We start from the raw sequence: 12,559 nt of genomic DNA on the forward strand, positions 1-12,559 counted from the left end.
GTGTGTGTGTTTCTTTTTTATTGGTACCTGGGATCGAACTCGCGACTGCCTGCTTGCAAGGTAGGCGCTTATGCCACTGAGCTAAATCCCCAGCCCCTAACCAGTTCATTTTAGTAACTGCATTTTAGTTTGCTATATTTTATATCTGCAGTCATCATCCCTAACTTTAGTATTAACTTTAGTAGTCAGTTTGTATGTTTTATGACTTTTCAAAAATGTAACTAAAAATAAATTAATGTAAGACCTTTATAGATAATTTAGAAGCTTTACAAGCTATAACTTAAATATGTTCTATTTGTATACAAGAGATACTACAGCTTTAAATATGTAGATTATGTGATTAGTTTTAGTTTGCTATGCATACTAAAAGCCTGAAAGTGAAATTTATTGAAATTGCTTAAAGAATATTTAGTTGCCACATAAGTGTTAAAAGAACATTTAAGGTGAAAAAATCTCATAAAAGCCAAGCATGGTGGTGCATGCCTATAATTCTAGCACTCAGGCAGCTGAGGGAAGATTGTTGTGAGTATAAGGCCAGGCCAAACTCAAGTGCTTGGATTCTAGGCAGGTCCGTTGGACACACTCAGCCTTAACTATAAAGAAATCTAAATGGAATTTTTGCAGAAGGCTTATTATTTCTTCCTATGAGTTTCTGAAAAAAATCCTTTGATGTGAAACTTGTGGCATACTGTAAGTTGAGTTTAAATTCTTATAGTGACCTTTGAAAGATTTTAATTTCCACTTCAGGTAATAGTTACCTTAGTGAAGTACTGTATCTACCTTTCCTGAATTCATTTGCTTTACAAACTGTTTCTTTTAGAATAGTCTCACTCTTATCAGAAGGTTAAAGTACCATGTTTCTTTTTGTAAACCTTCTTCCTTCTTGAAAATTTGAAACAGTATAAAAACCAATTCACTTCTAGTTTTTTGTATTAAAAAAATGATCAAGAATAGAATCTTTTTGAACTTTCCCAATAGGTTTGGAGGTTAGGATGTAAGGTACTATTCTCTTCTGTGTTTTGTTTTGTTTTGTTTTGTTTTTAAGTTTTTATTGGTACCAGGGATCGAACTCACGACTGCCTGCTTGCAAGGCAGGCGCTTACGCCACTGAGCTAAATCCCCAGCCCCTATTCTCTTCTATGCATGAATATTTTTAAGAAAGAAAAACAGACCATACTTTTTTTTTTGGTACCATCATCAAACTCACAGCCTCCCAATGCAGCTGAGCTAACCCTGGCCCCTAGGCACCCCAACCCTAACCCTAACCCCTAGACCATACTTCTTAAATTTTTAACTTAAAAGTCTACCACACAGCTACATAATGATTGTTACTATGTTCAAGAAACTTTGAGCATTTTGTGTTAGTCAGCTTTTTGTAACTGTAACATATAACTGAGATAACTAACTTTGAAAAAGTTTCCATTTACTTATCATTCTGGAGATGCTGGTTCATGATTGATTTTGGTCCTATGTTGAGGCAGCACAGCATAGCTAGAGCATGTAGAACAACAAAATTGCTTATCTTGTGGTTGGGAAGCAAAAAGATTGAGAGAGGGTTCTGGGATCCTGCTGTTCCCTACAAGGGCAAATCCCCAAGATCTAAATTGCTTCCAAACAGCTGCACCCTGGGGATCAAGCCCTTGACACATGGGATGGGTGGATTCAAGAGGCAAACTGTAGCATGCTTACTGTCAGGTACCTTGTTGGATGTTGATGTTAATGATAACAGTTATTACCTAATTTTTCCAATCAAAACAATATTCAATCTTCTTTGTTCTATTGAATAACTACATGAGTATGTCTTAATTTAGAATAAGGAGCTCTAGTTTGGATTAGCTATGAAATAGAAAAGATATAGCACGCAATATTATTTTCTGAACATTACTTTGTACTGTTATTGAATTTGAGCCATATTTGAATAAAAATTCACTAATATTATCTTTTATCCTGTTCCTATAGATTGCAAATGTTGGATCACTTTGCTGAGTGTGTTAAACAAGCCAAAGGTGTCCGCCAGCAGGCTGTGCAGCTTAATATATTTACTGCTGTTCTAAGTGCTCTAAAGGTATTTACTTCTAAAACATAATAAATATTCTGAGATTAAATGTTAGTACAGCCAAGCATGGTAGTGCACACTTGTAATACCTGCACTTGGGAGGCCGAAGCAGGAGGATCACTGTGAGTTGGAGGCCAGCCTGGGCTACAGAAGCAAGTAGTAGGCGGGTCTGTACTACATAGTGAGATCCTGTCTTGAAAGAAAAAAAAGTTGCCACATTTAACAGATCGGGCATCTCAAGATTATTACAATGTTTATAGCACTTGATAACTGTGCATTTATGTTAGCTTAATGAAGTTAGTAGAAACCTTATTTTGAGTTTTTTGTAATTAAATTAGTATATTAGTTCCTATTTCAATTTGAACCTCAAATCTCACAGTGCCAGTAAGTTCTTTTGAAATTTCCTGAGATGTCTGATTATTCAAATACGATTTTCTACTGAAGGCTGGCTAAACAAAGCTTAAGTTTGATTAGTGATTTAGAGATATTGTATATATAGTTTAAAGACTGTTGGATGTAGAGAGTGTTTTCAGATTTAACTACTCATTAAGTTTGTGTGTAGTGCGATTTGTTTAACTCTTTGTTTCTTTTCTGAGACAGTGTCTCACTGTATAGTATAGGTTGGCCTTGAACTCACTGTGTATCCCAGGCTGTAGCTCAGACTGCAGTGATCCTCCTACCTCAGCCTTGTAGGTACTGAGATAGCGGTGTGCCATGATGCCCAGCTCCCTTAACCTTTTTTGCACTGAGTTTCTGTACTATGAAGTAGAATAACAGTTTGCCTTCCTTAGATTTAATGCAGCCTTTCATAATAGATGTGAAAGCTTTTTATATTATGTAGCACAAAGCATATTGTAGGATATTGCTTTAAAATAAAATGGTAGCCAATCCAAATGTTTAAGTGAGCATATCTTCAGTCTTGTTTTGCAGCTATCAGGGAAAAGAATATAGGCACTGGTTACAGAGATAAAGGTTTATACTATTTAAATGACCATTAGTATATGCCCTGTTTAGAAAACATCAATGAATACTGATACCTGAAATTTTTTCTTTTTAAAAGTTAGGTGACTAGGAATGATGGCACACACCTATAATCCCAGCACTTGAGGGGCCAAGGTGGAAGGATTGCTATGAGTTCAAGGCCAGCCTGAACTACGTAGTGAGACCCTGTTAAAAAAAAAAAAGTAAGGTGGTCATGATCTTAGTGGTCGGAAGACTAGTGAGCAGTAGCTTTTACTGTACAGGTTATGCCTTTTTCATTGACATGCTAGTACCTCTACTGTAGTTCTTATCCCATAGCACTATGACTTAGATATTTGGTGTCAAGTAAATTAAATTCTGTAATAGTAAATATAACTGGAACAGATATATTAGTATTTAATATGATACACAAACTGTATCAACATTCAATTACTGATTATTTTTACTAGATGTGTTTTTACATATATATTGATTATTCTCTTAAGTCGTAATTTTGGGAGCTTGGTGAGGTGGCACACACATGTAATCCCAGCACTCAGTAATTGCAGCAGGAAAATAATGAATTTGAGATCAGCCTAGGCTACATGGTGAGTTTAAGGCCAAGCTGAACTACATAGTGAGACCTGTCTAAAAAAAAAGAAGAAGAAAAAGAAAAAAAGAAGATAATTGAGGTTTTTCTTTCCTTAAAGTTTGAATTATTTATGTTTTGAAATCATATTTAGGAAAATGATTATTGTTTATATAACAGACACTGATTGTAGACATTGTATTATATGTGCAAAAATTGGCTGAAGAAAATAAGGTGCCTAGGGCTGAGGATTTAGCTCAGTGGCTCAAGCGCCTGCCCGGTAAGCACAAGGTCATGAGTTTGATCCCCAGTACAAAAAAGAAAAGGAAAATAAAGCACAATGATTGCAGCAACTTTTTTCTTTTTATTTAACATGAATAGTCATTGTAGTTTTTTTTTTTTTTTTTCCAATTGATGTAGGGATTAGCTGAAAACAAAAGTACTTTAGGACCGGAAGAAGTTCGGAAATCGGCTCTGACCCTAGTTATGGGAGCTCTTGACAACCCAAACCCAATCCTTCGATGTGCAGCAGGGGAAGCTCTTGGAAGAATGGCTCAAGTGGTGGGAGAAGCAACTTTTATTGCTAGAATGGCCCAGTACAGCTTTGACAAGTAAGTGGGGCTCTTCACTAACAAGAAAGTTTCTCAACTAGGCAAAGATATCTTTCAATAATCCATAACTGTTATCTGGACCATACATGGCATTGACAATATTTTGTGTTTTTTCATAACCATCTCAAATTTTTAGTCTAATAATTGATTTAACTCTGGAATCTTGGAAAGGTATAATATGGTAGCTACTTTAAGTGTGGGGAGGATTTCGTATGCAGTTCTTGGAATCAAGATTGTTAGTCAGATTTCTTAGTTGTGTGCACTCATTTAAGAATAAATAATGGGGCCTGGGATTTTGTTCAGAAGTATAAGCGCCTGTCTTACAAGCACACATTTGTGAGTTCAATCCCCGGTACTAAAAATAAATAAATAAATAAATAAATAAATAAATAAATAAATAAAGTATGTTACACATCAAATTTTAAAGACATTAAATTGAAAAAAGAATATACAAAATATCAATTTATTATATTGATTACAATTTATTATTATTTATTTATTTAATTGATTATAATTTATTATATTGATTAAAATATAAATTATATTTTAATACTTTGTTTTGTTAAAATTAATTCCACCTGTTAATTTTTTCTCTTTTATAATGTGCAACTAAAATGTTTCAAGTTGTGTTTGCAACTTAATGTTATAATCCCAGTAAACATCTATGTCCTATATTATGATTATGTGGTTATATATAATTATAAAAACTCATTAAATTATATACTTCAATACACACTTAATTGAATGGCTTAATTTGAGAATTTTGTATGTAAATACATCTCAATACAGCTTATCTAAAAATTAACACGTGGTTTTTTATTTTTTAATTTGTTAAAAATTATTTCACAGAGAAAAAAGTTTGACCCATTTTATAGGGCCTCTACAGTTCAGTGGTAGAGACTGCTTAAGATCTGCAAGGTCTTCTTGGGTTGCTTCCAGAATGCAAGAAGAAGAAAAAAGAAATTATAGGGAATTTCTTAAGTGAACTATAAAATCTTTTATTTGATTTTGTGAATACAAATGTGTGTGTGTGTGTGCGTGCGTGTGTGTGTGTGAGTGATGTACTGGGAATTTAACCTAGTTCTAGTTCCTTAAACATGTTAAGCACATGGGTACCACTGAGCCACAGCTCCAAGCCCACAAACAACTTTTTGTTATATTTTCAACATTAATTATAAGAGCCATTATTTTGTTAAAAACTAACTATAGTTAGGCATGGTGGTGCAACACTTGGGAAGCTGGGACAAGAAGATTCAGAGTTCATGGACCAGCTGGGCTACATAGTGAGACTTGTCTCAACTAAAAAACAAGCAAACAAAGACAGTTACAAAAATTAATTTCAGGGCCGGGTATATAGCTCAGCATACAAGTGCCTGCCTGGCAAGTGCAAGATCCTGAGTTCGATTCTGGTACCAAAAAATAAAACAAAATAAATTTCAAGTAACTCATGGCTTTTCAAAGAATAGGTTTTTTTTTTTTTTTTTTTTTTTTTTTGTCTTTTTCCTTTTTATCAGTACCGGGGATCAAACTCACGACTGCCTGCTTGCAAGGCAGGCGCTTATGCCACTGAGCTAAATCCCCAGCCCCCAAAGAATAGGTTTTAGTTTTTAAACCATGAGGGTTTTAGAGTTTTCTAAAATTACAATAGATTTTATTCAACTATTTTATGTGAAATATGTGACTTTAATAAACTTTTACTTTATTTTTTATTATGTAGCATAATGGATTATAGCTATTAGCCAACTATAAGTTTTAAGTTGAAACTCTTGTTAGGGAATGGAAAAAGAAGTGTTGTGATTATTATATTTTCTGAATTCTAGAATATTTTTCCTTTTTTGTGTGACTTATGAGCTTGTTATTACTAGAGGAAAATAGAGAAATCAGGCCCTGAAGCAGCCTTTTTTTCAGGTTGAAATCAGCTCGAGATGTTGTATCTAGGACTGGTCATTCATTGGCCCTTGGTTGTTTGCATCGTTATGTTGGTGGTATAGGCTCAGGACAACATCTGAAGACCAGTGTCAGCATCTTATTAGCTCTTGCACAAGATGGAACATCCCCTGAAGTTCAGGTATAGTAGTAGTTTTTTTTCTTTTGTCTGATACTGGTGATTGAACCTGAGGCTTTCACACTGAACTATAAGCCCAACCTTCATTTTTAAGGGAGGGTTTCCAGAAGTCACTAAGTTGCCCAGGAAGGGCTCAAGCTTATGCTCCTTCTACCGTAGTCTCCCAGAGTGCTGAGATTACAGGTGTACACCATCATACCCAGATTAATGTTTTTTAATTACAAATTTTAAAGTAGTATTTTTAGGGAGATTATTTACTCTATTAAATAATGATACCTCTGGTAAGTTAGGAAAGATATATCACAATATGTTCTCTCCCCATTATTTTGTTTTACAAGTCTCAGATGTTGAAGTATATAACAAGAATTTTTCAATGTGAAGTCTGCCTTATTCTGAAAATTCAACCCTTCATGTACACTCTTTGAAACGTAGTTTATTATTTATTACTTGTTTTTCCTTTTGCACACTATTTTTTATTAGATTGATTTTTTGTTTTTGTTTTCTCTAATTTTGGTTCTTCCTCTCTTCTTTTGCTACAGTGATGGCAAATCATTTAGAGTTGTGTAAACAGCCAGCTGTGGCACAGATGCCATAGGTTTTCCACCACTGCTCTGACCTAATAGAGTACTGATTGATTCTGCAAGTTTACTCCTTGAATTTTGGGATTTTTTTGTTTCTTGAATATTTTATATATACATAAATATGTATAAGGGATAGGATCCAGAGCATTTGTGCAAATAGCTGGCGATCTTGATTTTCCAATTCACTGTGATATGCCTAAAAACAATGAGTATATGCATGTAACATTTCAATATGCTCTCAATTATTTCTCACAACTAAAATAAAGTTCTGTTTTATTCTAGACCTGGTCTCTTCATTCTCTTGCTTTGATAGTGGATTCTAGTGGGCCAATGTATCGTGGATATGTAGAACCAACATTATCTTTAGTTCTTACCTTGCTGTTGACAGTTCCACCTTCACATACAGAAGTTCATCAGTGTTTGGGTAGATGCTTGGGAGCTATAATAACTACTGTTGGCCCTGAACTGCAAGGTGAGTAAATTTATCTTAAAGAAAATGACAGTATTTTTTGAAGTTTTAAGCAGAGAAAAACATTTTCTAATGATTTTTTTCTTGAGTCTCATGAAAATAAAGGTAAAAATGAAGTTGTTTTGCCCTGGAGTGGACTTTTGAATGTGGACTTTTAACTCTGATGAACAAGTACACAGTGTGAAAAACCATCACCATAAAATAGATAAGACTATCTTATTTTTCTTTGAGGAAGTGAGCTCATAAGAAATAAGCTGTATAGGGTTGCTCAACTTGTGAATAACATTTAGTGCTTATGTTCTTACCATCCCAAAACAATTCATTAAACACTTAAGTCAGTGAATTACTGTGAATGTATCCATGTATTAGCACTTTTCCTCTCTGTCATTTAATAAATACTTTCAGTGAATCATTTTTTATTTGTTTATCTCATTTAATTCTTACAACAATTCAGAGATGCTATAGATAGTATCTTCATTTTACAGATGAAACAGGTTGAAAGAGGATACAAAATTTTCCAAAGACACACACACACACACACACACACACACACACACACACACATACACAGAGGCACATACACAGAGGCACACACACACACACACACAGGCACGCATGCACTCATGATTCTTCGGTGTTGTGTAAAATTGTTCTTCAGTAAAAAAAATTTCAGTCTCATATTTGGCAATTAAATTATCATATAGATAACATACAACATTATCATATGCTTTCCCTAATTATCTTTGTAAAAATAGTCATTACTTCTAGGAAAATAGGTTTTAAAATTATTATATTATATAATAAAGGGTAGTGTTGGTTGAGCAGAGAACCAGAGAATGAGCAGCCTCTGGCACTTGAAATAAAACAATGATGGCTGCAAAAGGTTGTAAGTATAAATAGAGTTAAACGTAAGAGTGATGCATTATTGCTACCCAAAGATAGTTGTATTTTTAAATCATTTCTACAGAGTTTTTGTTTTCGAAACAAATAACAATTACAAGGAGGAGTTATATGGAAGATAATCATTTTTAGCAATGTTTTTGTGATACCAATAAAATCATTGTATTTTACCCATATTTTTTTCTACTAGGGAATGGAGCAACAATTTCTACAATCCGTTCGTCTTGTTTGGTGGGTTGTGCTATCACCCAGGACCATTCAGATTCTCTTGTTCAGGCAGCTGCTATATCTTGCCTTCAACAACTTCACATGTTTGCACCTCGACATGTCAATCTCTCTAGTCTTGTTCCTAGCCTTTGTGTAAGTATAAAGGTGTTTCCTTCATTAATTCACTTTGGGACCGACCACATTTCTTTCTTAAAATATCTGATTGGACCAAAACAAAACATAAAAGAGTTACGCATTGTGAATTCTAAAGTTTCACCTTCAACAGTCATTTTATGACTGTTTTACTCACTTTTTTTTTGTCTTTTAAAAATGCTGAACCATTTATTTCTTGGCTGAGAATATGTCACATGCAGTCTTTCCTTCTCAGAATTTCCTTTTCTTAAATAAAAAGATTTAACGAGAAAGTGGGAAGAGAGACTTGGAAGACAGCTGATCTGGTTGAGAAGGGAGAATTTAAAAGCGAAATACTCATGGATTTCTTGTGTGCGGCTCTTTTTATTGAGTTCCTTGTTCCATGTAAGCTCCTGGAGTCTGACTAGCTGCTTCAGCACTTTTATAGAGAAGTGTGTATTTTCTTATGGGCTTAACTTGAGAGTTTCAGTTGTTAGAAATTAGAGGAAGGCTAACTAAAACCTTTTAGGCTTCCTTCCTCTCTTAATCTTTAGCAGAAACATGCCTCCAAAAAAGAGGAAAGTACAGGGTGACAGGACAAGGTTGGAATAAAAGATCAGCAAAATGAAAGTGTTCTCCTCAGCAGTGGAGGATAACCAGAAAGGAAACTGAAGCAGTACGGGCTTGACATTCTCTCCAGAGCGTAGCTAGGGGTCAGGCCAGACTATCCCAGGGAAACCTGCCCTCCAAGTCTTAAGAATGGCTGCTGATAGATAATTTTAAAAAGAATGGCTGCTAACACTAATTCTCTTTTAACTGGCAGTTGGAGTCCGTGACTCATTAATAGGCATTTATATTTTCTAGACAGGAAGTAGATTTTATCAAAAAGAATCCATTTTACAAATACACATTTTGGGGTTAGTATCAGTGTCCACTAGGGGGTGCTCTGACATTCGTTTTCCTGCATTGCAGCTGGAGCTGAGTTGCTCTTCCCCCTAGCCATTTGTGAGAATAAAGTGTGACTTATTTAGGACCCAATGCATTTCTTTCTTAAAAGATCAAATTGGACCAAAACAAAAAAATACAACTGTTTTGCATTGTGAATTCTAGAGTTTCAGCTTCAGCAGTCATCCACCCTAACTATCCAAGACTGCCTTTTTGATGTTTGTTCTTTGAGTCCTCACAGAAGTTGCATTTGGTGAGTGGGCACTGCTGCTCTGCTGTCAGAGAAGGGCTCTGGGATCCTAAACACTCAGCCCAATAAAAAAAATTAGACAAAGTTTTCCCTACTTAATCAATCAATGTACCAGTTAAAGTAACGTATGCTATGCCATGCTGGGACATGCAGCTTCCGTCAATATTAAACCCAGCATCAGTAAAGAACTAAAGAAGCAGAGTTTTTTTTTTTTTTTTAATCGGTACCAGGGATCAAACTCACGACTGCCTGCTTGCAAGGCAGGTTCTTATGCCACTGAGCTAAATCCCCAGCCCCAAGAAGCAGAGTTTAAAATAAAAGATGATTTATTTCAGGTGGGGGAAAGAGGGAAGAGAGACATGGCAGATAGCTACTCTGAGTGAGTAGGGAGTATTCAAAAGTGAAATAACCCAGTATTTTATTTCTTTAACTTTGACCCATAACTTCTAACAATCTTTTGCTGTCATTTGAAATCACCAGTTTATTCAACAGACATTTACAGGTAAGCTGTTAGATGTCAGGTACCATGCACAGTACTGGAGGAATGTTTGTGAATGAGGTAAGAGCAAGTCTCTGTCATAACGAAGTGTTTAGTTTTCAAGGAAAATGGACAAGAAGAGCTATTTACAAATGATATAGGAGCCAGAAAAAGCTACAGAAAAGTATAAGACAGCACGTAACGTAGGGCTCACGATGATCCAGGCATTCAAAAATGATTTTCCTGACAGAATGCTATTTAGGGTATAACTTACAGTATTTTTTTTTTCTTTTGGTACCAGGGATCAAACTCATGACCTTGCACTTGCCAGGCAGGTGCTTATGCTGCTGAACTGAATCCCTGGCACCTGACTTGCAGTATTAACAGGAGTTAGTTTGCAGAACAGTGTGGAATTGGAGTAGACAACATTTATATTTAGTCTGAGGGGGAAACGTGTAAAAGGACTCCAAATGAGGAGTGTGATACATTTAAGGAACCAACTAATCAATGTGATTGAGGATGAGAGAGAAGGGAGAAATATATAGCAGGGTATAAGATGAAGCTGGATAGTTAGCTTAAGGTTTTTTCATTTTATGGTATTTGAAAAGAATTTTTAAATGTTAATTTGAGGAATAAAAATAATTGTAAGATTGATAAAAATCCATCAGGTTTTCTCATTTCAGTTATATTTTATTTTTCCTAATTCGGCATAAGCTTTGTGATCTGTGATTTCTATGCAGTTATTTCTTGAGTTACAAGTATTATATTAACAGTGTAAAAATACGTTAGCACTGTGAAAGGGTGATGTTTTCCTCTACTCCCGTCATTATGGCTGGAGTTCTTTGTAAACTGTATTACTTCATGGCTTGAAAGGCAAAACGTGGCTGTAATGTTTTCTTGATGAGTGAACTTTATAATAATTGTGATAATACCTAATATTTATTGAGCAATCACCATATTTTTACTATATTCCTGTGAGGAATTGCTGTTCTCATTTTACATTTGAGCACATCAGTGTACAGAGAGGATGTCACATACCGAGGGCACATAGGGACAAGTAAACAGTGGCAAGATTCAAATGCAGCCTGGCATTGAGCCTGAATTTGTGTTTTGAGACAGAATCTCACTGTGTAGTTCAGGTTGATCCTGAACTCACTTATGAAGCCCAGGCTGGCACTGAATTCATGGTCATCCTCCTGCTTCAGCCTTCCAAGTGCTGAGATTACAGGCAGGTGCCACCATACCCGACTCAGCCTGAGTTAAACTTTTTTTTTTTTTTTTGTCCTTTTCCTTTGTATCGGTACCAGGGGTCGAACTCATGACTGCCTGCTTGCAAGGCAGGTGCTTATGCTGCTGAGCTAAATCCCCAGCCCTTGAGTTAACTATTTTTACTACACGGTTTTTTAAGTTTTACTTTGACTTTTAGAATGTACCGTATTGATTCTTTCAGGGACATGTCAGATGAAAAAAATAAAGATTTTATAAGAAAAGTTCCCATTTTATAATTTTCAGATGTTTATGTTTGCTTCATTTTGTTTTATCATTTTAATATACACTCTCCTTTTTACTTTAACTTCTTACCACATGCTCTACTGCTTAACTCTTCATTCATGTATTTGTTTCCATGCACTTAAAAAATTTAGATGACAGACTTCAGTAGGGCCATATGTAAAATAAGAGGTACAAAAGATTCTTTTGTATTTTTAGCTAAATGTGAAATGTGATATGAATCTTAGTGCATGGATCTTGGCATAGTTTCTTTGCCTATAAAAGTTTTTTTTTATCTTACTGGTATTATTTTGCTAAAATTCCATTATTGGTTATATTTTAAACAACCAAGGTAGATGAGGAGCCCAAGTAAAGCTTTCATATCATTAGATATTCAAGATTAAAGACTTAATGCTTAAAAGTTGCTTGGAATTGTTATGCTTTACAGGTTCATTTATGTAGCTCCCACTTGTTACTTCGACAAGCCGCAGTAGCATGTCTCCGACAGCTTGCACAACGAGAAGCAGCTGAAGTATGTGAATATGCCATGAGCCTGGCAAAAAATGCAGGGGACAAAGAGAGCAGTGGTGGCAGTAAGTTCTTTCATTGGTCAATATTCCTTTTGGTTTAAATACTTTCACATTTTGAACAGGATTTTTTTTTTTTTTTTTTTGGTACTGGCGATCAAACTTGTGGCCTCTCACTTGCCATGGAGGCACATGCCACTGAGCTAAACCCACGGTCCCTCTTTCACATTTTGAATATCTCAGGATAATCATTTTTAAAACTGGGATTTTATCGTTATACTCAGATTAAATTCTAATCCTA

At 35.2% G+C, this 12,559-nt stretch overlaps 1 protein-coding gene across 2 annotated transcripts in view; it reads left to right on the top strand.

Annotated features, from left to right (window-relative positions):
- Positions 1-12,559, top strand: part of Heatr5b (HEAT repeat containing 5B) — a 95,135-nt gene that overhangs the window by 30,825 nt on the left and 51,751 nt on the right. For both annotated transcript variants that reach the window (XM_063229724.1, XM_063229720.1), the window contains exons 17-22: positions 1,960-2,065; positions 4,026-4,216; positions 6,125-6,284; positions 7,145-7,334; positions 8,422-8,591; positions 12,180-12,324. In XM_063229724.1, coding sequence (XP_063085794.1) covers positions 1,960-2,065; positions 4,026-4,216; positions 6,125-6,284; positions 7,145-7,334; positions 8,422-8,591; positions 12,180-12,324 — 962 coding nt within the window. The remainder of the gene's footprint in view (positions 1-1,959; positions 2,066-4,025; positions 4,217-6,124; positions 6,285-7,144; positions 7,335-8,421; positions 8,592-12,179; positions 12,325-12,559) is intronic.

The sequence above is a fragment of the Cavia porcellus genome, unplaced genomic scaffold (genome assembly GCF_034190915.1).
Source record: "Cavia porcellus strain 051 isolate PalLab524CR breed Dunkin Hartley unplaced genomic scaffold, mCavPor4.1 scaffold_1, whole genome shotgun sequence".
NCBI classification, from domain to species: domain Eukaryota; kingdom Metazoa; phylum Chordata; class Mammalia; order Rodentia; family Caviidae; genus Cavia; species Cavia porcellus.